The 22248-nt window shown below is 41.7% G+C and overlaps 1 protein-coding gene across 1 annotated transcript in view; it reads left to right on the forward strand.

Moving 5' to 3' along the window:
* dip2bb (disco-interacting protein 2 homolog Bb) overlaps window positions 1–22248 on the forward strand; it is a 40218-nt gene that overhangs the window by 14061 nt on the left and 3909 nt on the right. Inside the window, exons 2-37 of the mRNA XM_067587536.1 lie at window positions 1281–1352; window positions 3065–3217; window positions 7092–7217; window positions 7319–7660; window positions 7871–8017; window positions 8668–8787; window positions 9616–9813; window positions 10082–10173; window positions 10747–10857; window positions 10967–11090; window positions 11453–11562; window positions 11763–11865; window positions 11952–12016; window positions 12731–12824; window positions 12909–13028; window positions 13148–13262; window positions 13648–13787; window positions 14167–14303; window positions 14420–14500; window positions 14616–14743; window positions 15075–15189; window positions 15316–15517; window positions 16103–16215; window positions 17022–17102; window positions 17242–17365; window positions 17482–17603; window positions 17905–18016; window positions 18615–18724; window positions 19592–19722; window positions 19817–19985; window positions 20090–20260; window positions 20371–20432; window positions 21198–21255; window positions 21368–21442; window positions 21545–21719; window positions 21951–22074. Coding sequence (XP_067443637.1) covers window positions 1281–1352; window positions 3065–3217; window positions 7092–7217; window positions 7319–7660; window positions 7871–8017; window positions 8668–8787; window positions 9616–9813; window positions 10082–10173; window positions 10747–10857; window positions 10967–11090; window positions 11453–11562; window positions 11763–11865; window positions 11952–12016; window positions 12731–12824; window positions 12909–13028; window positions 13148–13262; window positions 13648–13787; window positions 14167–14303; window positions 14420–14500; window positions 14616–14743; window positions 15075–15189; window positions 15316–15517; window positions 16103–16215; window positions 17022–17102; window positions 17242–17365; window positions 17482–17603; window positions 17905–18016; window positions 18615–18724; window positions 19592–19722; window positions 19817–19985; window positions 20090–20260; window positions 20371–20432; window positions 21198–21255; window positions 21368–21442; window positions 21545–21719; window positions 21951–22074 — 4522 coding nt within the window. The remainder of the gene's footprint in view (window positions 1–1280; window positions 1353–3064; window positions 3218–7091; window positions 7218–7318; window positions 7661–7870; window positions 8018–8667; window positions 8788–9615; window positions 9814–10081; window positions 10174–10746; window positions 10858–10966; window positions 11091–11452; window positions 11563–11762; window positions 11866–11951; window positions 12017–12730; window positions 12825–12908; window positions 13029–13147; window positions 13263–13647; window positions 13788–14166; window positions 14304–14419; window positions 14501–14615; window positions 14744–15074; window positions 15190–15315; window positions 15518–16102; window positions 16216–17021; window positions 17103–17241; window positions 17366–17481; window positions 17604–17904; window positions 18017–18614; window positions 18725–19591; window positions 19723–19816; window positions 19986–20089; window positions 20261–20370; window positions 20433–21197; window positions 21256–21367; window positions 21443–21544; window positions 21720–21950; window positions 22075–22248) is intronic.

The raw sequence follows: 22248 nt of genomic DNA on the forward strand, positions 1-22248 counted from the left end.
AATTTTTTAATCTGGGATTTAAGCTCAGAGCTCCAGGAGATGATACAAGTCGCTGCTGTTCACAAAATGGGATAACCTGTCAAATTGGCCAATATCTTACAGAGGAAACAACCCAGGCTTATTAAAAATACAAGGACGGGTTCCCCTCACACGTGAAACACTCCTATCAAACAGCTTTCTCATTGATAACATTTCCTTGTTTACTTCATGTAAATCATCCAAATATATACAGTCTTCTGGTGAAACAGTCTTGTGAAAGATGAGGTTTGAGAGCTGCCAGCGCAGCCAGTGGTGGACATACTGAATGAATCATCACTGTTCAACACAGTCAGTAGAAAAGTGAGTACAGGCTCTCCAGATGGATTTTCAGTACGTGTCTAAAATCTGACAGCTTTGCCCACAGAGGAATTTGGCAGAGTCACTGCATCACTCCGGGGCCAGCAGAGAGCTCAGTCAGCCTGTGTTGGGTCTGGTGGGGTGGAGGACGATGCAGATGGGCTGTCAGCGGGGGGGGGGAGGATGGAGAGGGGTGGGGATTGCACACTTTGCTTGCCTGCCACTTGTGACATGGGATTCCTCTTCTGATGATGTCCCTCTTGACGCGTCGTCAGTCACCTCTGTCATCTGTCCCTCCTCGCTCCCTCTCTTCGCCTCTTCCTCCTCCGTGCACTCGTCAGTTCCGTGTTTTTGTCCGTGTGTTTCCCACCTCTCTCGTCCTCAGCTTTCATGCCTCTGTGGGTATCTCTGAATCATCCCACACTTGCCCACGCTTCCGTACGTTTCCAAATTTAGTCCTGTTTTGTTTTTCCCTTCGTGTCGTACTTCAGTCTGGATCCGAGCCACATCTTTGACGCCCTCAGCCATCTCTGGAGATTACTGCAGCACTGTGTGCATCCATCTGTGTTTCCATCTTCTCCTTTACACTGTTTTTTTTGTGTTTTTTGTTTTTTTTTAACCTGTCTCTCAACTCTTTGCTTTGTCTATCTTCCTTATCGTGTTTGAACAGGTAGTGATAGAACGCATATAGACACATCATAGAAAATACATCAGCCCAGAAATGTTTCATCTCAGGATCATCAAACCATAAGTTAATACTTGAATGATTCTTCTCTCTCTGATCTCACTGTTAAAATTACACTCATTTTATCAAGAATGTAATATCTTTTATGTAATGCAGGATTCGCTATGTTGGAAATTCATTATCTCATTACAGGCACAGATTTGTCTTATCATACCCAGTCTGTTGGTAAAATCCCTCTTATCTCTGTGTCCTTTTACAGGTGACATTACTCAGAAAGGCTATGAGAAGAAAAAGACCAAACTTCTAGCTCCCTACATCATCCATACTCCAGGTAAGAACACATCACCTCTCTATTTTCCTGGTCAAGCATAACTGTGTATCCCCAGCTCCTGCCTGTACATGAAATAATATACAGTACCGTGTTCAAACTAAGCGACATACTCAAAAGAGAGATCAATTTTGATTTTGATTTCCAGTGTCTTATTCCAATGACTCAGTACCATAGAATCAATATTGTGCTTATTATCAATTAAATATCCCCGTACACTTTGTTGTCAGTTGTCACGTCCATGTATTTGAATACAAATGTGGGTATTTCAACCTGGGTTTCCCTTTGTAAGTATTGTATTTTTAAAAGGAAAAAAAATACCACTCTGTTTTGCAGAATGAGGGAAATTTAAATTAGACTGCAGCAAATCCTGTAAATGACACTGGTATTGTGTAATAAGACCTGATAATGTTCACTACTGCCTCCTAGTGGCACCGTCTCTCTGCTAATCTGCCCCCCACCCCCTATGGCACTGATAGTGGAGCACAAACGCTGGTAATTAAATGGCGTTTGGAGGCTCCATCTCTTTCTAATGAATCAGATTGTTGGTTAATCAGAAGCTGGTGAAATCCACTAAACACTCCAGCCTCTAAATAGAAACGTTTCCTCGGTGCTCATCGAGCTACTGACGGATTTATTCAGTAGAAAGAATGTGACAATGTCCATATGATAGATTTCATCTAATAGTTTAGCATTATGCTGTTGTTTCCTATACTTGTTTTTGTATTTGTGTATTCTTTTATTTTCATTATTGTTGAATCTGCAGATTTTAATAGATATATTATTTGGTCTATAAAATGTCAGAAAATTGTGAAAAATGCTGATCACAATATCCCAGAAACCCAAGGTGTTGTCTTCAATTGTCTTGTTTCCGTCAAAAACCAAAAGATATTTCGTTTACTATCATGTACTGTATGTAGCAAAACCTCATACTTGAGAAGCTGGAACCAGAGATTTTTTGCTTAATAACTTACTAAGCAAAAGTAATGAATAGGTTAACAAAATAGTTGCTGATTAATTTTCTGTGAATCAACTAATAAATTAGTCAACTAGTTGTCACAGATGTTCCTGAAGTCCTCAGGTACAAAGAATACTTAAATACATTGCGGCCTCTTTCAGTCAGCTGTGACTTGCTGTAGGAGCAGTGTGAAATATAGTTAATGGATATATATTCAGTATTTTTGAGCATATTTTTAGGACCATTTTCAGAGAGCAAATTGATTAAGGCACAAGTGAAGACAATAATTAAAAATGTGATATTGCAGTATGCCAATTCAATTATTCTTTTGGGTTTTAGAAAAACATGAAAAGAAATCAGAAAAAAACTGTTATAATAACAATAGATTAAACCTTAGATACAACAGTGCAATGCAGCTTAACTTAAAATGCATCCAGTTACATAATAAGTATCATCCAAGCATCATCTAGTGACCTCTATAATATCAGATACCCTGCGTAAGTTAAGTTCTCCAGACAATTGTAGAAAGTGTGCCAAAATTTTCTAAACATACCAAACTTGTTAAAAAAAATTCTTTATCTAAATCATGCTTTCAAGATCATCCTTTCAGCAGATACTTTTTACATGAAGCAGTGTGTTGACAGAAACGGCTGCTGTTGCTCCCTGGAGTTCGTATTAAGGCAGCGGCTATAAGGTTACGCTCATTATTCTCATGTATTTTCTGTATTAACACATGTTTGTTGTGTGTATTTGACAGTGGAGCCTCCCCCTCAGAATGATGTGCAGCCTCCCATGCCCAGTTCCTCCTCCAGCCATGCACCTCCACCCTCCAGCTCGTCCCGTTACCGTGAACGCCGCTCCCGCAGAACACATCGCAGTGGAGGAACCAGGGATGACCGCTACAGATCAGGTTGGAACTCCTACATGAACCCCCCCCCCCTCCTCCGATATCAGGGGAGAAACAACATTTGGCTTGACTTTTCTCCAAAAGTAAAACACCTCATACCTCTGACGAACCGATCACTGAGGAAATAAAGTTTCCTGTGATAATTGTGCAGTGCTGAAACTAGATTAGCCTACATCAACCTCACTTGTGGAGCCTGCCTGTTTTTAAGCTCAGACACTGGCTTGTTTCAAAGGGACCAATTAAAGAAAAGAGTGTGTTTGTGTACGTGTGTGTGTGTGTGTGTGTATGGCTAAGAGACAGACGGTCGTGCAGCCCTGCAGCTGGGGAGCCCCTCAGTGACGACCCCTACTCTGTGAAAGGAGAGTGATGTCACTGCCCGGCTATGTGTGAGGAGGCTGTGTGGAGAACAGAGGAATAGTGATCTGGAGGGGAAAACCTGACGCTGGCAGGGATAAAGGAAAACAGAGCAGTAGAGTAGAGGTGAAAGAGCACGTGAGGAGGATATTAGAGCGTCTGCTAGCTGAGGTACAGACTGTAAAAGCATCCTCCCTCCAGACAGACCCACACCCTGCTGTTTCTTGTCTGAATACTCGCTCTTTTCCGGCTTTCCATTTCAACAGTTGTTGCCTCACCACAAAGCGTGCAAAATACCAGCCTGACTAATCTAAAGTCAGCCTGTTAAACTGGAGTTTGGTGGAGCGTTGTCGATGTTTCAGTTTTGTAGAAAATCTGACCAGCAGCAGATTCTGATTTGAGGATTCAGAAGGAATCACAATAAATTGAGGTATATAAAGGGAATGAGGGTAAATGAAATGGACTGAGGGCAAGTTGTTGTCTTGGGCTTCAACTATGCAGCGTAAAGGTTAAATTTTGTAGGACTGATGTGTTGAGAGAAAAGTGAGAGACAGCGGGCCTGAAGGAGAGCAGCGCAGAGCAAGGACAAGAGCTGATGATGAGCTTTTTGCCGTATAATGAGCGTTTTATTCTGTTCACAGAGCAGTTAAAGTTCAAGTACAGTAAAAGTGCGCTGATACGGTACCATTACCCAGGCTGCTTTTAAAGGAAGCTGGAGGGCCTGTCGTCACCAGTCAAGTGATATACAACAAGCAACACACAGACCTCCCTTGTTCACTCACTCACTCGCTGTCCCCTGTGCAATAAACAGCAATGAGTTAGTGAGCAGTAAATTGAGGTTTCAGACACATATGAATTATCATCGTTTTGCTCCATTACTGTTCTCAGTGTAGTGTTGCATGACTGTATTTCTATCAAAGGGGAAGTATTGCACTGTGGGATTTTTATAGGGTTGCAACTAATTTGCTGATTATTTTCTCAATTAATCATTTTGTCTATAAAATGTCAGAAAATAGTCAAAAATGACATTATAATTTCTTAGAGCTCATTATGACTTCTTCAAATGTCTTGTCTTGTGTGATCAACTGTCCAAAATCCAAAGATATTCAGTTTACTATCATATATGACACAGAAGCACTTCAAATCCTTTCATTTGAGAACCTGCAACCAGCAATTTTTTTGCATTTTTGCTTAACAAATGACTAAAATTATTATTTGATTAATAGTTGCCAGAAAAATAATCAACTAATTGATTAATTGACTAATTGTTGTAGCTGGACACAGCCAGGGTTGACTGGCAGTTAAACCACCATTTTTAAATGCCCAGCTTGTGTTAAAGGACAGGTTCACAGTTTTTCAAGTCTGTCTTAAAACAACAGTCAGGTACCCATATGAACAGTGAAAGAGGTTTTCCTCACTGTAATCATTCCTCCTGTTCATACTGGCTATTAAAAGATCCCCTTTAAATGCACTTTCAATGTAAGTGATGGGGGCCAAAATCCACAGTGTGTCCACTCAGTCATTTTGGACAAAAATGCATTTAAAAGTTTATCTGAAGTTCCTGTTGAGCTGCGGTGGAAGTATAGTACCAAAAAAGAGGGACTTTGGCACTGAAAAGACTGTAATATTGAAAGATATCTACTTTATTTGTCTATTTCAATGTTCATTTGGGCACTTGACTTGTTTTAAGAAAGACTTGAAAAACTGAACCTGTCCTTTAACCAGCGAGCATCGAGACTGAGTCTATAGCCATGCTAGCAGCTCTGAGGAACGCTAACTTTAGCATGCTAACATGCTCACAGTGACAATGCCAACATTATGATGTTAATAATGTTTACCATCTCAGGTTTTAGCATGTTAGCATGCTAACATTTGCTAATTAACACTAAACAGTAACATTAAATTTGATGGGAATGTTAGTCTGTACCACATTTGATGACTATACATCCAATAGTTGCCAAGACATTTCAAAATCAGCAATCTTGGTCCTTTAGGGACCATGAATGTCTGTACAAAATTTAATGGCAATCTGTATAATATTTGTTCAGATATTTCAGTCTGGACCAAAGTGATGGACCGACTTTCAGACAGATTGATGGAAATGGAAATAAATGGAAAGCTAGAAGTAGGTCCAAAAGAGAAACAACATAAACAAGTGGGACTGAGAAAACACTGCAGCAGTGGGAAACAGATTGTGTTAAGCAAAGTGCTTATCATTTTATGGGCTGCAGAGAAAGTGCAGAACAATCCTCATTAAATTGCCTCTCATCTCCCATAGCTTTCTCCAGTTATTGCTCCCCTCAAACAACCTGCCAGTGCTGTTTTCAATAAAACATTATGAAAACTCTAAAGGGTACAATTGGTTTTGTTGTTGATGATGCTGCTGTTTCAATAGTTAAAGGTTCAAAATTGCAATAGTAAACCAAAGAAGCCCTTAGTTTCTGAGGTGTGAATGTGTGAGACCTCTCTCAGTCCTTAGTTGCCCTCAGTGTTGATACGAGCTGGTATAAAACTCATCCACAGCCTCCACACACCCCACCACGCTTATCGCCACGGAGACAGCCCTCATCCTCCCAAACATGTATAAGGAATCAGCCTCTCCTGACGCTCCTGCGTGAGCGTGGATGATGGCACATTATGAGAAAGATCAATTCAAATTTATTTGTATTGCACCATCTCATACAAAAGCAGTTCAAAGTGCTTTACATAAAAACAAAATAAATAAAACAGCAAAAAAATGTGCAAATAAACAGAAACATCCATGCATACATACACATAAAAACACATACAAAACAAACATACTGTACAAGCATGGTTTAAAGGATGATTTAGCCCAGAGAAATCTGTTCAGCAGAATGATGGTTATGTAATTACGATCCCCGCTGCTGCTGTGTAACGAGCTGTGCTTGATGGTTTATTTAAATGTGTTAATGTTTGAATGGAAATGATGTCCCCTGAGTTAATAGATGTGATTTGTCAGTGAGTGGGCTTTTGTTGCACGTTTTGTTACGCAGTCTTGAGTGTGTGGCTGTTCACGTGGTCCTTGTAATATGCCTGTGGGTGTGATCGAGCGAAAGTATCTGCATTTATTAGTGTGTGTGTTTGCGTGTGCGTTTGCATATGTGTGTAGGCAAGTGTGTGGGTTAATAAACAGATTCGCTCTCTCCTCTTGTCGTGGTTTCCTGTTTCAGTGGGAAAACACAGCCATCCACTTTTTTTTATTTATGACTTCTTCACTTGTAACTTTCCTTAATATTCGAATATGCTGTTTCTTCTTGAACAAAGGCTTATTGAAACAAAGCTAAAATGTCAGAAATTAATGGAAAAACACTGAATGAAGCAGTGGTTACCAAGCTTTTATGCACATTGATTCTGACTTTGAGCTATGAGCAGAACCAGAGTCTCTCTTGATGAGTCAATTTTTAAGCTTTTTTCATTGTTTCCTTGCTTTGACTCAGATCTGAAGTCACTTGGATCAAGCCATTCCTAACTCAAAGTGTATTGTTCTCTCTCTTTATCTCAGATATCCACACTGAGGCAGTACAAGCTGCCCTGGCTAAACATAAGGAGGAGAAGATGGCACTGCCCATGCCTACCAAAAGGCGCTCCACTTACGTGCAGTCTCCCATCGAAACCCGCACACCACCAGGTAGGACAGGAAGAAGGACAAGTCTGCATGTCCTGTCATGACAGTTTTACAGACAGTTAGACCTTTAGTCCTCAAATCACACCTTTTTCTCTTTTGCTCAGACTCATCATCAGGTTCTGAGGATGAGACGTCTGGGCGCAGGCAGTCATCAGTGGTCGCTCCCCCGCCTCTGGTCAATCCCAACCTGCAGAGTCCGGACTCTTGGATCAACCGCTCTGTCCAGGGCTCCTCCACCTCCTCCTCAGCTTCCTCCACCCTGTCCCATGGAGAGGCCAAGCCGCAGCCGCAAAGCCAGCCTCAGGCTCAACCTCAACCCCAGTACAAGCCACAGTACCAACCGCTGTATAAGCCTCACTACCAACCGCAGTACCAGCCCCAGTACCACCCACATGAGCCGCCCCACACCGCGGCTGTGACAGACATGCTGGCTCACAGTCGTATTGGTGAGGCACTGGACTGACTTTTTGTAGTTGTTGTTGTGTATTCACTACAATGCAAAAGATCCATTTTGACCATGCTAGTATTACGCCTATACCGATCTCTAGTACACTCAAACACCTGTAAATATTCCAGAGTGTTTTATTATAATTAAAAAGCTAGCTGAAGCTTTTGAATGGCTACATTCAGACTCTCTCTCATGTTCCCCACTGCAGCCCACTCAGAGAACAGCGCCCCCCCTCCAGATGTGACAGCTGTGGCACCTCCAGCCAGAGGCCCGCGGGTTGACCTGCCCTCCAACGCTGTGGTCCGAGGGATGAGCCGGGGGCAGAGCCGCTCGAGCATGATGGAGACTGCGGACGGTAAACTGCTACCATACAACTTTATATGTGTTTGAGTGTCTTTGCGGGAACCTGTTTCTAAATCCTTCACAAATCTATTCTCTCTTCAAATTAAGCGCCAAATTCTAACCATGGACATATAATTAATCAGACTTTACTGCTTTCTTTTCTTCTTGATCTTTTTCCACCGTGTCACATGTTTATTTGACTGGCTGATAGGAAGAGGTAATATGCAGAGTAAGGAAAACTCCTTAATGTTAATTGTCTGTAGCCTTCTGTGTTTGCTGTTGTACCCTTACTCTCCCTCCTGTTTGTAATGAATGACTCAAGAAAAACTAAAACAACATCCACACAAAGAATGAATCCTCACGTTTTATCCCAAACCGAAAAAACACAACCTTCACCCCAATTCTCACCTTGTTTTCCTTGTGTTGATGCCACCTCTGTATGCTGCTTTTCATTCCCAAAATCTATTACAATCGATTCAAGTTAAATAATTAAATCTTAACAAAAAAGTTTCCATCTCACATTTTATGGGATGAGGAGCAGCAGACTGTGAGATGGTAAGAAGTTTAAACGAAAGTGTTTTGTCACTATGTGCACGAGCCATGGTGTGTGTGACTGTGTGTTTGTCCTGCAACGGCACCTCTCCGCCTTCATCCTGCTTGTAGGAGTTCCTGTGAGCAGCAGGGTGTCCACCAAGATCCAGCAGCTTCTCAACACTCTGAAGAGGCCAAAGAGGCCCCCGCTCACCGATTTCTTCACTGACGACTCAGAGGAGATCGTAGAAGGTGAGCTGCTTCATGAAACACCTCAACCTCCATCTTACCAATATTCCTCTTAAATTACTTCTGAATGAGCTTTCAAGGTAGATCATATGACCCCTCTGCTTAACTATATCACATACATTCTGTGTCTACATGCTGAAGTGAATTTACACTTACAATGTGTGAAATATTTAAATGTTGCCATTTTATTATGGCTGCACTATTATACCAAATTTTAAAAAAATCTACATGACTTGTGCATTTCCTTACACTTTAATGTTACATACACCATATGACCCAAAATACATAGACAGAACAATGTTTGTGGAACATTACAGCCACATATGATCGACCATCTTACTCCAAAACGATTGGCATGAATATCGCTGCTATTACAACCTTCACTCTTCTGGGAAAGCTTTCCAATAGATTTTGAAACCTGGCTGCAGGGATTTGATCCCATTCAGCCATCAGAGCATTCATGAGGTCCGTCAATGATGTTACACAATATGGCCTGCGGTCAGTGTTGCAGTTCATCCCGGAAAGAAAACCAAGGCCCTCCTCAAACTCTTACCACAAAGTTGGAAGCTCTGTGTTGTTTAAAATATCATTGCATGCTGTGGTATGAAAATTTGCCTTCATTGGAACTAAGGGACAATTTAACAGGAGAGGGAGATAGAGTAGGCTTGACATTAAAGGGAAATCCATTGGAAAGGCTCAGTCCGTGAAGCGATACACTGTATAGACCAGTAGTGATGTATGGACTTGCATTTTACCCTGGACAACATTCATTATGGATCTCATTAATCTGTAACATACCCAAAACTGTTCTGTTGTCTATCTCTCACACAGTGGCCCAGCCGGACCCCAACACCCCCAAGCCGGAGGGCCGTCAGATCATCCCGGTGAAAGGGGAGCCTTTGGGAGTGGTCAGTAACTGGCCCCCAGCCCTGCAGGCTGCGTTGGCCCGTTGGGGGGCCACTCAGGGGAAGAGCCCCGCCCTCACTGCTCTTGACATCACGGGCAAACCACTTTATACGCTGACCTATGGTGAGGCACGTTTACAGTGACCAGTTAGGGAGTTATTTTGTATCATACATCTGCTAAAAGTCACACACTTTCATGTGCTTTTATGTATTTATGTTCTTACTTTTATACACTTTTTGTACTGAAAGGTACATATTAATATTGCTATGTTTAGGTCTATAGGGGAAAGATGTGTGTACTCTGTGACATGAGATTTGTTTTTGGCAGTGGTAAGATGTACAACCCACCCCCACCTTACTTCTTCCTCTCTGCTCCACCGTCTGTCTGTTAGGGAAGCTGTGGAGTCGCAGTGTGAAGCTGGCGTACACCCTCCTGAACAAGCTGGGCACCAAGAATGAGCAAATCCTTAAACCTGGAGACAGGGTGAGAGCGGCGACAGAAAAGAGAAACACACACAATAAACAAATTAGTTTGGTACAGAGAAATAGATTTTTGCAGTTTTTGCGTGCAGCCAGGTGCTGTAAGCCTTGATTTAATCTGTGTATTTACAGTGTGTGCCTCGTTGAATTGAACTTGTGCGAAGTCACCTGAACTGTGGCTCCAGAAGTGATATACTGTGTCTGACCTTTGAATTATCTGTACAAGGCAGAAATAAAACACTGTAAGGAGCTTTAAGGATAATAAAGTATTACATTATTTGTAGTCACGGTAGCAGTGTGGCTCCAGGGATGGAAATGTCAGTCTGTTGAGTTTTTGAGAATTTTTGTACAGACATTCATGGTGTTTAAAGGATGAATCTTCATGAGTTTGGTGATCCCCTGACTTTTCCTCTAGTGCCACCATTTCATTTTGTCCAATACTTTGATTTACAACAAAAATATCTATAAAACTAACAACACTCCCATAAACCTCAACTGCTCTTTATATACAGAGCTAATTGCCAAATATTAGCAAAACATAAGACTGTCCTAAATGGAAAGTTTAATGTCTTGTTAGGTAGCGCTGGTGTACCCCAACAATGACCCCGGGATGTTCTGGGTAGCCTTCTACGGCTGTCTCTTGGCTGAAGTTATACCTGTACCTATTGAGGTGCCACTGTCTCGCAAGGTAAGAAAACCACCAGGAATGTGCATTTTATGAGTAAAGAAATTATATTTTTTCTGTTTAATTAAAAACCTGAGTGTGTTTTTGTGTTTGTGTGTTGGGGGGTATTTAGGACGCAGGTATCAGCCAGGTGGGGTTTCTGCTCGGCAGCTGTGGTGTCGGTCTGGCTCTGACGAGTGAGATATGTCTGAAGGGTCTACCCAAGACCCCCACAGGAGAAATACTGCAATTTAAAGGTCAGCAAGCTCTTTCCTAAATGGAGAAGTACCTGTTAAAATACTAAAAAATAAAGATCATTCAATAATTATATATTCACCTTGAGAAAAAAAATCCTCTCTCTCTTATGAAATATTGCTGAAAGTAAAACATGTAACAGCTGAGTTTCAGGTCACCTTCAGACTGTTTGTGTACAAAATTGTTATGCAGGGAGGATACAGTCTACTCTGTATTTTCATGAACATGTGACAATGAATTCCATGCATCGTTTTTCTCAAAATGGTTGTACAATGTTTTGAAATGAATCCCTTTTTGATATTCTGAAGTGTAATATAACTCTGCTTTCATTAAATTCACTTTCACTGATGCCTTTCTCTGATAGGCTGGCCTCGTCTTAAGTGGGTGGTGACAGACTCAAAATACCTGACCAAGCCTTCTAAAGACTGGCAGCCTCACATCCCCACCGCCAACACTGACCCCGCATATATCGAGGTAACAGAGCTGCTTGTCGGTGTGTCAACTGATTTAGTTACATGTGATCTTCTTGAGAGAACATTGGATCTCAATAAAAGCAAATTGGGAACATTTAAAACAGACAGTTGTCTGCATCTTGTTTTGATCAAAGTATGAAACTGTATTGAACTGTATTGAACAAATTCGTCATGCTCCCTCTCCGTTTTTGTGTTTCGTAGTACAAGGCGAGTAAAGAGGGCACAGTGGTGGGTGTGGCTGTGTCTAAAGTAGCCATGTTGACCCACTGTCAGGCGCTGACCCAGGCCTGCAACTACTGTGAGGGTGAGTGCCGTTGTCATCTTTTATCTGTCGAGTTTCCTCATTAACACAGCTGTTATAAATCTTCTTTTTTTGTGTCTCATTTTAAGGGGAAACTTTAGTGAATGTCCTGGACTTTAAAAAGGACATGGGCCTGTGGCACGGAGTTCTCACGGTGAGCGTGTGTGATTGCATGCTACACATGGATGCATACACATGAAAGCTCAATAAAGGATTTCACAAAATTGTCACATTGATTTTTAGGGCTTGTTGCCCTAATAAGTGATGAGGAAAATAAATACCAACGTCATCCATGTGTCTCTGTAATGCTTTCAAAGTGATTTTAGATAATGCTAGTTACACCAGATCACCACAGAAAAGGGGATTATATTGTCTGTGCTCTCATCACTTAATAGTTTAACTGACTGATGGTCGAAAATATAAAACCTCATGGATTCCATAATATTTTAATTTGTTTTCTTTCCATTACTCCTGTCATATAAATTATTCTTATTATACAGATTTCAGAGAGTTAAGCTCTCTTTTCTTTCTGCTCATGAATTTGGGTGATTTCTTTAAAGAAGTCTTTGTTTCCTTATTTGGTATGTTTTGAAAAGAAATCCTTTTGTTTTTCTTTGCCCGCCCACACAATTTTATCTTCTTTCACTCATTTCCGTTGCTCAAATCATTCACCAGAGAGACTGTTAGTACTGGGAAGAAGGTGGTCACTCAGTAAATATTTTTGAAACATTTTCCAGAATTTAAAAACATAATTAAGTAAAACATTGTTTTTCTCATGATGGGAAAAATAACTTAATAATAGTAATAATAGTAATAATAATAATAATACACCGTATTAGCTGTTTAATCAGGTTTTGTGTGTTTGCAGGCTGTGATGAACAGGATACACACTATAAGTGTTCCCTATGCAGTGATGAAGGCTTGTCCTCTCTCCTGGGTTCAGAGGGTCCACATCCACAAAGGTAAATTACACCGGTCGCTTCACTTGAGTAATGATAAGTAACGAATTACATTTATAAAACAATGTCTAAATTATTGTGGTGCAGCTCGTTTAGCTTTGGTGAAGTGCCGTGATCTGCACTGGGCCATGATGGCTCACCGGGACCAGAGAGACACCAGCCTGGCGTCATTGCGTATGCTGATTGTTGCTGATGGTGCTAACCCCTGTGAGTACTTCATATGACTTTTATAGTTTTGTAAAACAAGGTTTTCTCAAACGGCATTCATCAGATGTAATATGCTGAATCTCTAGCGCTCTTTGACGCATCCTCTCCTTTCGTTCCAGGGTCAGTGTCTTCCTGCGATGCCTTCTTGAACGTGTTCCAGTCCCACGGGTTGAAGCCTGAGGTTATCTGTCCCTGTGCCACCTCCCCTGAGGCCATGACAGTAGCTATACGCAGGTATGACACTGACCCATATTTTCCTTTTTTTACTGAATTTTTCAGCCTTGTATAGGATGAAAACCTGAAGATAGAGATCCTTCCCTTCTTCCAAGTCTCTTGCCCCACCTACCTCCCAGTTCTTCACTCAGTCCACCCCCATGTCCTTTCAATCCAAGGCCCTTGAGAGGACAGTAGCTGATGATTGATAAAAAATAACAAAGAAAAAGCACGACACACTGTTACAGTCAAGGTTGATTTTAATTTTTACTGGTCTTTCAGGGTAGATGGAGACATACTCTGTTCTATGTGGTGGCGTACATGGGTGGGCGGGCAGATGGCTAACTGTAAGAACAGATGGGATGGATGGAAACGTTCATGTTTGATCAGACTCTCCTTTTTGTAGACCGGGATTACCGGGCGCACCGCTCCCCGCCCGTGCCATTCTTTCCATGGGCGGCCTGAGCCACGGGGTCATTAGGGTCAACACCGAGGACAAGAACTCAGCCCTCACTGTGCAAGATGTAGGACATGTCATGCCTGGAGGTGAGAACAGAAAGAAACAGTCAAAATGAAGTAAAAGGATGAAAAACAAAGGACTAAGAGGTGCTCGTTGGAAAATCTGACATCCAAGATTTGAGAGTCGACTGCCAAAAAGCATTCATGAGCTATGGTGTCATGAATTCATGCCCAATAAACACACGTAGATGTTATGAAAAAGAGTATTTGAAATGTAAGATCTGATAAGAATGATGTTTAGCAGCAAACCTTCAAATCAGATTTTGGAGCTTTCCTTGAGTGCCTGAACACACCAACAAGAACGCATTAGACAAAAAAGTGGACTAGACTGGAAGTTGATTTTCACATATGGTATGTTTCAGAAAACAGACATAAAATGTACATTTATTCCTTTGTGTGCCTCCAGCTCTGATGTGCATTGTTAAACCAGACGGGCCTCCTCAGTTGTGTAAAACAGATGAGATAGGAGAGATAATAATCAACTCCCGTGCTGGAGGCAACATGTACTACGGCCTGCCAGGACTCACCAAAAACACCTTTGAGGTATGAAAGCAGAGTTAAACCCAGAACCTGCCTGTGCTGATACAATCTCACACAACAGGAGAGTTAATTAAGTTCTTTTTCCGTCATCCTTTCTGTCTTTGTGTCATTGTGTTCAGGTGATTCCAGTTAATGCTAATGGAGTTCCCATTGGAGAGATTCCATTTGTGCGGTCAGGACTCCTGGGGTTTGTTGGCCCAGTAAGTGAGACTGTTTCATTACAGTAGAACATCTGTGGTAACATGAGCCTTTCTGGAAACCTTCCCTTTCTGCTACTTAATAATGACCCTGCTATGTGTCCCGTGTTCTGTACAGGGCAGCCTGATCTTTGTGGTGGGGAAGATTGAGGGGCTGCTGATGGTGAGCGGTCGGAGACACAATGCTGATGACCTGGTGGCCACTGCACTTGCCGTGGAGCCAGTCAAGACTGTGTATCGTGGGAGGTGAGGAGGGCATCGAAATGTGGTAGTGCCTGTGCAACAAAAGCTGTGAAAATGTTGCCACAGAAGGCGGATGGTAGTTTTAAGTGCACCAAATTCTTCTCAGTACAAAGTGTAGAAACAGGCTGAGCCCCTCTGCCATGTGCCTGCTGTGTCAAGAGGGAATCCTATTTATCACTACTGACATCTGGTGGTTTAAAGGAAACATAGCAGGCACAAAACAGTTTTTGCAGAAGGGGAAACTCAGGATGTTTTTTGACTTTCTCACCTTCAGAATATGGCAACCCCTGCCTGCATGGTTATTATAATAATTGAGTGTTTGTTTTTGTGTCAGGATTGCTGTGTTTTCTGTGACCGTGTTCTATGATGAGAGGGTAGTGATTGTTGCGGAGCAGAGGCCAGATGCCAGCGAGGAGGACAGCTTCCAGTGGATGAGCCGAGTACTTCAGGTTAATCCCTTCCTCATCTTCTTTCAGATGTTTTTTTTGTGAGGCAATTAGTATGAAACAATATGTGTTTCATGCAGTCTGCTACTACCCAACAAACCACGTTGCATTGTTTGGTTTCCTCTGCAGGCTATCGACAGTATCCACCAGGTGGGCCTCTACTGCCTGGCTCTGGTCCAAGCCAACACCTTACCTAAAACACCCCTGGGTGGCATCCACATCTCCGACACCAAGCAGTTTTTCTTAGACGGCAGCCTGCACCCCTGCAACATCCTAATGTGTCCACACACCTGTGTCACCAACCTGCCCAAACCCCGCCAGAAGCAGCCAGGTACGTGTGTGTATTAAGCTGTTTTATAATGAGATATTTGTACCTGAGGAGGAGGTTTGTTTTTACTATGCTGAACATGAAGATTGGATTAGAATTCCTCCTGAAACTGCCGTCCCTGTCCCATGTGAGAGCAAGCAAGGGTATAAAGTGTTTGTCATTAAATAAGAGCATGGTCAGAAGTTTTATATAATGTACACTCACCAGTGTCTGAATGTGGGAAATTAATATTTTTGCCACATTGGCCCTGGATTTGCAAAAGTACAGGGAATGTTACACAGTCTGCATATTTGAACACAGTAATCCAGTGAGGCAAAGTCTGTTCACCTGAATACTTCATGCAGTTTTGCTCTCTGTATTCACACTGAATTAATGTTATTTTCCTGTGAGGTAAAAATTGAAGTCATGGTGGATTCTGACAGGATTATAATTGAGGTGACAGGTATTAAGGTTTCCTTGGTTTAATCATGTGAATCTGTATTTACGAACATTGATATCTGTCTTCCGCCCGGTCTTCCTCTCTTCCTCTTTTAATCTGTTCCTCCTTTCTTCTTATCTTTTCTTTTTCTTTTCCTTTTCGTTTTGTAGTTGGTGTAGGTCCAGCATCCGTGATGGTGGGCAACCTGGTGGCCGGGAAGAGGATTGCCCAGGCTGCAGGCAGGGACCTCGGCATGATTGAAGACCAGGATCTCGTCCGGAAGGTAGTTTGACCATGATCACTCCAGCTTTTAACTAGCCTCTAACTCTGAATTGGATAACTTTTTGACCATATTTCCATCTTCGGAAGAGCCACATGCATGTCTTTCAGGAACAGCAGGAAACTTGACCAGTATAAATGCTCAAAATGTGTTATGATAGTAAATAGTTAGGTTTGAAGACTCTCTGCTGCAAGTGTAACAGTGGCCTAAACTCAGATAGAGTTCAGTTTTTTAGAGATGTAAAAAAAAAAAATCTGGACTCTTCTCTCTTTCTGCTCTCGTCTCTCTCTGGATGTAGCTCTGTATGTGGCCCACTGTGATGGTAAGAATTATGGCCCCCTCTGGCATCTCCCCCACACCTGTGTTTATTCTTGTCATACTTAATTTATAGTGTATTGTGGTTTTATTTTGTGTGCTTGTCTTAATTTGTGACACAAGCAAAAATTTGCATGCTTGATTGTTTTTTATCTGTGTTACCAGATATGCACCTTCTTGTTTCATTGCAGATGTACCTTTCACTTCCTAAATTATTGTTCATTATTTTAAGAGCTGGATTGGCTCACAGTATGTGTTATAAATTGCTTGCACATCGGCAAGTGATAATTTATGCCAGACAGCTGTCTACTGAGGTTTGCCGTCTCTGAGCAGCACTTTATTTAGTTTTATTAAGGGTAGTTCAGTTCTTCCATCAGCACAAAAACCCCTCCTTATAAATGCCCTCCATGCTTGGTTGTGTTTGTAATAAAGTATTAAGTTTCAGTAAAGCACACCCACAAAGCACACCTAATTATATATATTTTTTATTCCAGCATCAGTATTTAACGGAGGCTCTACAGTGGAGGGCACAGACAGACCCAGACCATGTCCTCTATGTGCTTCTTAATGCCAAGGTACCACACTGATCTGTTCATAAGTCAATTTAACTGTGACGCACAAGTACAATGTCAAAATATTTCCACACGAATTACACCTTGTGATTCTGTTGACCTTAGACAGTATCTCTCACTCTCATTTCTTCCTGTCCTTCAGGGTGTGGCAGTGGGCACAGCGACCTGCGTCCAGCTTCACAAGCGTGCAGAGAAGATAGCTGCAGCGCTCAACGAGAAAGGCAGCATTAACACTGGAGAGAATGTAGTGCTGCTTTATCCTCCCGGTAGGTTCTGCCTCTGGCTTCCTGTCTGTGTCACATTGAGATCAATAATTGTGAAACGTGGATGGTTTTCTCTCTTTTTTTTTTTACGCTACTTGTGTCCTCCATCTCTGTCTCAGGTATTGATTTGATTGCCGCCTTTTACGGCTGTCTCTACGCTGGATGCGTTCCTGTAAACGTCAGACCTCCGCACCCTCAGAACCTGGCAGCCACTCTGCCTACTGTCCGCATGATTATTGATGTAAGTGTACGGGTGTGCTCTTCTGCACATGTCCGATTATGCATTTTCATGAGTGTGGGACATTTATAGTGATCTGGCCACCTACAAGAACTTACTCCTCATTTTATTATTGAGCAACATTATTATTATCATTATTTTCAACCGGGTTGGACCTCCAAAGTTCCAGTACATTATTTCTAAGGCCATCTTGCATACACTGTATGTGTGTCCTGGGTTATGTCATATCGGGAAGATAATTTATGTTGAGTCTATGAGTGTTTAGGGCTGTTTTTGTCACTCATTTTTTGTGTTTTGTCTCCAGGTCAGTAAAGCAGCGTGTATCCTTACGACTCAAAATCTCATGCGGATTCTGCGCTCCAAAGAAGCTGCTGCATCTGTAAACATTAAAACATGGCCAACAATCATTGACACGGGTAAGATACCAAAAAATTCTCAATACACGCCATGAGGAAATATTGCATGAAGATACTGGATACCCCTTATTATAGTTTATCAACAGGATTTTTAATACTTTTTTTCTCAAGAACATTGGCAGAATGTCAAATTCTTGTAATACCGAACTGTATGTGCAGTTATTTGTAATTTTAAAAAGTGACTGTAGTCTAAATTAGGAATATAAACATTGATTACAATAGTTATTTTATTTTTAAGCTTCAGTAGTGGGCAGTAGTAATTATAGTGAGTGTATATTTGATAGTGTATGAAGTGCACAGTTCTGTCAGGAACACTCGTGAGTTATTACAGGCTGCTTACTGTGAGTTTGCAGCATGAACACAAACAGGAAGTGGGACATTTCTCTGCAATGCTTTCTCCGGTTATTATCAAAATTGCTCAGTGGCTTGGCAAAGTTGTGGGTAGACAAGAATTTAAATGAGTTGCATAACCAATAAATATTCTATAAACAATAATTGGCAGTATCAGGCACATTTAGAAATGATTAATTTTTGTTGTGTCATTATTGCTTAATATAATTTTCTCTTCTTTCTAAAACACGACTGTTTTTATTTGCAGATGACCTTCCTCGCCGCCGGCCTCCACAGATCTATAAGCCGCCCACAGCAGAGATGATAGCTTATCTGGACTTCAGTGTTTCCACTACAGGCATGCTCACTGGGGTCAAGGTGAGACACACAAGCATCACTTTTAAATACTCTGCTGCGATGCTCTCCCTTCATCCCAATTCAATATCCACATACTATAACATATCCAGCTGCAGAGTTCTTACATGTCTTTCACCGTCTCCCTCATTCACTTGGCTTCCACACCTTTCAGAATATGAGTATTATTACAGTGAAGGGATCCTTGCATTTATGGAAGTATTTTTATTTTCTGTGTGTAATTGGCTAAACATACATATTGTACCATCTAACATATTTCCATTGTAGGTACAGTAGAAAATTATACAATAATCTGAAACACTGGTGGTGACTGTCAGGTTGTTTTTGTCAGTCCCCCAGAATCATGAGTGCATGAAGCCAGATTACATCTTGCAAAACCGATTAAGTCTGGAAAACATTCAATGAGAATCAATTAATCCGCATAGATATGCGCTGGGCCTGTTACCCTTTGAGAGGTTTAGGTAATAGCAAAACATGTGCTTCTGCAAACTGTAAAATCCTATGAACAAGTCTCTAGTTTTGTATATATTTACATACATTTTTGTGAGAATGTTTTCAGCCACCATGTTTCACCAAAAAACAGTAAATGACTGCCAATGACTTCCCAGCGAGTGGCGTAATCAGTCAGTCAGGAGCCGAAAAAATAATGGAGAGAACACTCATTCATCTATTGTACAGTCTACCTGAAATTACCTGTGTCCCAAGTAAAAGCCAGTTGACCCTTTCCACACCACAGAGTGAGGTAACAGAATCACAGATCAGAATCAGATCAGAATCAGGCCAGTGGCATTTTTGTACAGCCACCATTATATGAAGATATACTGTAAGTTTTCCCATCGATGTTCTAATGTATCGCCCTGTTTGTGTCAGATCTCTCATGCAGCGGTCAGTGCACTTTGTCGCTCTATAAAGCTGCAGTGTGAACTGTACTCCTCTCGCCAAATAGCCATCTGCCTGGATCCTTACTGTGGTCTGGGCTTTGTCTTGTGGTGCCTCGCAAGGTACAGTGAACCGTCACCTACAGTACAGTTTCGGTTTTGGTCTCTAATGTTTCTTCTCCATTCATACACTTCTTCTTTATGTCTTGTCTTACAGTGTTTACTCAGGTCACCAGTCCATCCTGATTCCTCCCTTCGAGTTGGAGAGCTGCTTGTCTCTGTGGCTGAGCACGCTCAGTCAGTACCGCATCAGAGACACCTTCTGTTCCTACTCTGTCATGGAGCTCTGCACTAAAGGATTGGGCACGCAGACAGAGTTACTCAAGGTGGGGGTTGCATATATAGAGAGAAAATTATGAATCATGACAGACACAAAATCTGCTCATGGTTTCAGTCACTCACTGTGTGTGTGTGTGTTTGTGTGTTTTAGGCCCGTGGTGTGAACCTGTCGTGTGTGCGGAGCTGTGTCGTGATAGCAGAGGAACGCCCTCGCCTGGCCCTCTCACACTCCTTTTCCAAGCTGTTTAAGGACGTGGGGCTGTCATCCAGAGCCGTCAGCACTGCTTTTGGCTCCAGAGTTAACCTGGCCATCTGCCTGCAGGTACACCAACCCACTTGACCTGGACTCACATTCAGTACAATTATACTGTGAATAATTCCTAGAGTGAAAACCAGTGGGACCTGTATGTACCTGTTCTTTGTGTCTCACAGGGCACCACTGGTCCTGATCCCTGTACAGTGTATGTGGACATGAAGTCCCTCCGCCATGACAGGTGAGAATATGTTATTTCAACTAGTGGGACTCCAAAGCCTTTGCAAAGTCTTGAGTGTCATAATTTAAGCTTTCTAAATTCAAGACCTTAAATTGTATTATGTCAGAGTTTAGGTCTTAGCTGATGTTTTAGACTGATGTGCCTGCAGTGTTTGAAGTCTACTTTGTGACATCATGTATCAACCCAGTAATGCTTAGCAGATAGATTTTGTTTTTTTACTCTTCATTATAATTTTGTGGAGCGTCTTTTCCATAAAACAGTTTGTAACAGTCTCATATTTAATTTAACTAAAAGCTAAGAATCTGATTCAATTTAGTCTTTTTTTAATTTAAATTTTTTTAATTTAAACCTTACATACTCAGTGAGAAGAGAAAACAACTTCCACATAAATCTCATAAGCTTGGGTATAGAAACGGATGGATGGATAATCCTCATTAGGGAAAAACATTGCATGGTCAACTTTTGCTTTGACTTGGTTAATTACAACATGATAATATATTTATAAAAATACAATAGATAAATTGGTAAAGTCCTGTGCTTTTTCCATCGTTCCTGGTGTTCATACAGTCCATCAGCCTTTATCAAGACTAACGCAGGAATTAAATGTCTGACACTAAGATATATTAAAAAATTAAGAAGTAAAGATCAAGAAAATGGACAACTTAAAAAGTATCATAGACAACGGTAGTATTGCATGGTACAAGTTTTAATTATGAATGATTGTACATGTATGCTTATGTGTGTTTGTGTTGCTGGCCATTTCAGAGTGAGGCTGGTGGAGAGAGGAGCACCTCAGAGTCTTCCCCTAATGGAGTCTGGCAAGGTGAGATATTCCAAATGTACTCCAGTGATGTAAATTCAGTTAATGAATTGTTTAGTTAAAGTTGTGCATGTTGACGTTTGCCCCAGTGCCTCTACATTACTTTCATTTTCAGATACTGCCGGGTGTTCGAGTGATAATTGTGAATCCAGAGACCCGAGGCCCACTCGGCGATTCTCATCTTGGAGAGGTGAGAGGGAGCCATGAACAGGCAGTATCGTCACAAAACCAAGTGTAAAATGTTCCTCAGTTTGAAACCAGCTGTGAACCAGTGTATGCTTCTCTCTCTCAGGTCTGGGTGAACAGCCCTCACAATGCCAGTGGCTACTACACCATCTATGGAGAGGAGAGTCTCCAGGCCGACCACTTCAACACCAAGCTCAGCTTCGGAGACCCGCAGACCTTATGGGCCAGGACCGGATACTTGGGTTTTGTGAAGAGGACCGAGCTGTTGGACGCCAGTGGTGGTAAACAGACCCTTACAGAACTAAGAAAATAGATTTTATTGGGAAAGTCAAGCCTTGATGAATTTATTATCAGCTAGATTATAGATGATAAACAGCCTTATACTGAATGTTACAATGAATGAAACCTTCAAATGTATCAGACTGAAATACTGTAAGCACATGTCTAGCCTTCTCACACTTTGTCTACTTACCTCTCTGGGTTGATTATGTTCCCTGTGTCTCTGTGCTCAGATCGACATGATGCTCTCTTTGTGGTGGGCTCCCTGGATGAGACCCTGGAGCTAAGAGGGCTGCGCTACCACCCCATTGACATTGAAACCTCAGTGTCCCGGGCTCACCGCAGTATTGCTGAGAGGTGAGAATGCTTTGATATACATTATGCACAACATTTAGTTTTCTGAAACACAATTTCTGAAACTAAATGTTGACCACGTTAATGCTTCTCCATATGGTTAAAGTCCCCCTTCACTCAAAAATGTGTTTTCCTTGTTGCAATCTTGGAATCTATCGGCCATCTGTCTGTCTTCAT

The sequence above is a fragment of the Thunnus thynnus genome, chromosome 4 (genome assembly GCF_963924715.1).
Source record: "Thunnus thynnus chromosome 4, fThuThy2.1, whole genome shotgun sequence".
In the NCBI taxonomy this organism is placed as follows: Eukaryota; Metazoa; Chordata; class Actinopteri; order Scombriformes; family Scombridae; genus Thunnus; species Thunnus thynnus.